Source organism: Phaseolus vulgaris, chromosome 6 (assembly GCF_000499845.2).
Source record: "Phaseolus vulgaris cultivar G19833 chromosome 6, P. vulgaris v2.0, whole genome shotgun sequence".
Classification (NCBI taxonomy): Eukaryota; Viridiplantae; Streptophyta; class Magnoliopsida; order Fabales; family Fabaceae; genus Phaseolus; species Phaseolus vulgaris.
In genome coordinates, this window is record NC_023754.2 from 3175964 (window position 1) to 3179023 (window position 3060).

The 3060-nt window shown below is 43.8% G+C and overlaps 1 protein-coding gene across 1 annotated transcript; it reads right to left on the minus strand.

Annotated features, from left to right (window-relative positions):
* Positions 1-1720: 1720 nt before the first annotated feature.
* Positions 1721-2332, minus strand: LOC137833232 (uncharacterized). Its single transcript, XM_068641592.1, has one exon. It carries the CDS (start codon positions 2330-2332, stop codon positions 1721-1723), a length of 612 nt encoding a protein of 203 aa, XP_068497693.1.
* Positions 2333-3060: the final 728 nt, after the last annotated feature.

Genomic DNA, 3060 nt, shown 5'->3' on the forward strand with positions numbered 1-3060 from the left:
GATGCCTGTGGGGCAGATACGACTCAAGAGGAAAGTCACGCCCAGGGCAACCGGGTGCAGAGTACAAAAGGAAGGCAGATACGCTCTCAAAGTAAGTGACTAGATACTTGGGGGCATGAGTTGGCACCCAAAAAGTCACCCCTAGCGCAGTAGCACTCCCAGCAGGAGGACTCACACGTAGAAACGTCCCCATGTGGGCCGAAGCGCCCCCAGATGGGGTCATGGCGTCGTGAGGCCCTCCACGTGTACGACAGCCATGCCAGAATAGAAACACCCTTTAGTCAGGTGCCAGGTAATTAAAAGTTATTCAATACAGTTTCCCTTTCGAGCATTCAGGTACTATAATGGCTCCCAAGCGTTTCAACGTCTTAAATGCGCTACGTTTTCTAATTAAGCGCTTTAATGAGTGCGTTACGTTTGTGATTAAAAGCGCTTTAAGGCGCTTTAAATGCTTGGGTAGTTTAAATAGCACAGAGAATGTGGGAAAAAGGGTTGGAACTTTTGGCAAATTTACCAGAGAACTCTCTAGTTGCTTGCTCGTGCTTCAAGGTTACGTGCAAGTGACTGGGAAAATATTTTTGCCCGAAAGAGACAACACAGACACATATACACAGTTCTTTTACCACCTTCACAGTGCCATACGCGGTGCTCAGACACGTAGGTGGACAGTTTTTGGTGTTTCTTGCTGGCTGACTTGAGCGTCGGAGTGCACACGGCCGCTAGGGCGCCTCTTTGTCCTCTTTTTTGCAGGAATCCACAGGCAACCAGTGGGAAGGAGTCCCTAGCTGACGGTTGAGGTCGCGCACGAAGACGTCCCGGTCAACCGGACGGAACAATCAATAATTCATCAACAATAACAAATTCATCGCCACAGGACGCCTATACTTGGATCACTTTATTCATTCCGAGCTAGGTCGTCTTACCATGTACCATATCAAATAATTCATCAACAATGACAAATTCATCATCACAGGGCGCCTATACTTGATCTCTATTCATACTGAGTTAGGACGTCTTACCATGTCCCATATCAAATAATCCATCAACAACAATAAATTCAACATCACTGGGCGCATATACTCTCGAATGACTCTATTCATTTCGAGCTAGGTCGTCTTACAATGTTTACCATGTGCCATATGAAATAATTCATCAACAACAAAAAATTCAACTTCACAGGGCAAATATACTCAAATGACTCTATTCATTCCGAGCTAGGTCGTCTTACCATGTGCCATACCAAATAATTCATCAACAATAACAAATTCATCGTCACAAGGCGCCTATACTCGAATGACTCTATTTATTATGAGCTAGGTCGTCTTACCATGTGTCATATCAAATAATTTATCAACAATAACAAATTCATCGTCATAGGACGCCTATACCCGAATGAATCTAGTCCTTCTGAGCTAGGTCCTCTTACCATGTGCCATATCAAATAATTCATCAACAACAATAAATTCAAGTTCACAAGGCGCCTATACTCGGATGACTTTATTCATTCTGAGCTAGGTCGTCTTACCATGCACCATCTACACTAACTTATTTCATACATCAATTTCAAAGAAAAAATTTATTACTTGGTGACCTTGTTAAAAAAAACCCCTTTTTTGGGGAAAGAGAGCATAACCTCAAACAACATAATGTTCAAAGGAAAAGAATAACAATTCAAATGTCTCAACTAAAATAAAACTTGAGGTTGGTCGCGTTCCACGTTTCACGTTCGTGGGATGGCTCCTCCATTCAAGGTTTCTAGCTTATATGCACTGTTTCCTAGTACCTCGACCACTCGAAAAGGGCCAATCCACTTCGGGGACAAATTGTTCTCAATCTGGTAGGTGTAGGCCTTCCGCATTACCAAGTCAACAACCTTGAACTGTCGAGGCTTCATTTTAGTCTTGTGTCTTGACTTCACCCTTCTCTTTAAAGCTTCTGAGTTTATACGAGCATGATCACATACCTCGTCCAACAAATCCAGATTCACCTTCTTTACCTCGTTGGATTTTTCAATGACAAAACCTTGAAACCTTAGAGAACTCTTTTGTATCTCAACTGGTATCATGGCATCTGAAGCATTTCCCAAGCTAAACAACGTCTCCTTTGTTGTTGACTGCGGGGTGGTGTGATCAGACCACAGTATTCTCGAGATTTCCTCTGACCAATTTCCCTCTGCCTTTTCCAGCCTCCTATTCAGTCCACTCAAAAGGACCATGTTCGCCGACTCTACCTGCCCATTTTTGTTTGTGGATGCTCTATCGAGGCGAATACTTGCTTTATTCCGAGCTTTGTGCCAGCTTTCCCAATTGCTGAATAGCGAATTAGGTTCCATTCTTGGACACTAACTGCCTCAGAATCCCGAAACGACACATAATATTCTTCCATACAAAATGTTGGACTTTATGAGCAGTTATCTGTGCATCCGACTCAACTTCAATCCACTTGGTAAAGTACTCAATGGCGACGATGAGGTACTTCATTTTTCGTATGGCTAGAGGGAAAGGACCTAAAATATCTATTCCCCGGAAAAGCCATGGGCTATAGATAGATCGCAACTCTTCAACCGATGCATGGTACCAATCAGCATCCTTCTAACATTGCTCGCAACGCGGGACATATCTCCCACAATCCTTCTTCATGGTCGGTCAATAGTACCTTGCTCGGATGACTTTCAACGAGAGAGTTCGTCCTCCTATGAGGTTTCCACAAATACCCTCATGGAGCTCGGACATGATCTGAGTGCACTGGTCCCTACTCATACAGGTGAAGAATGGGTGAGTATAACCGTAACGAAATAAGTTCCCATCTTCAAAGTGTACCTTCCCGAGTTTCTGTTGACAATTTTAGCCTTTGTGGGCTCAGAGGGGAGTAACCCGTCAGCGAGGTATCGCATATAAGGTGTCAACTAGATCTCCTCAACTCTGACCTGCATGACCTCAAAATGTTCATCTTCAAGGGACTCATATGTAGTTATTCTCGGGACCTTCAACGTTTCCTGGACCATCGAGCGATGTCTTTCCCTTACTCTAGGTTGACCTGCAAAATCTCCAAATGACTTGA

What these genes read in the sequence shown, in the direction of transcription:
- LOC137833232 (XM_068641592.1), bottom strand. Translation starts at nt 2,332, where the DNA reads ATGGAACCTAATTCGCTATTCAGCAATTGGGAAAGCTGGCACAAAGCT.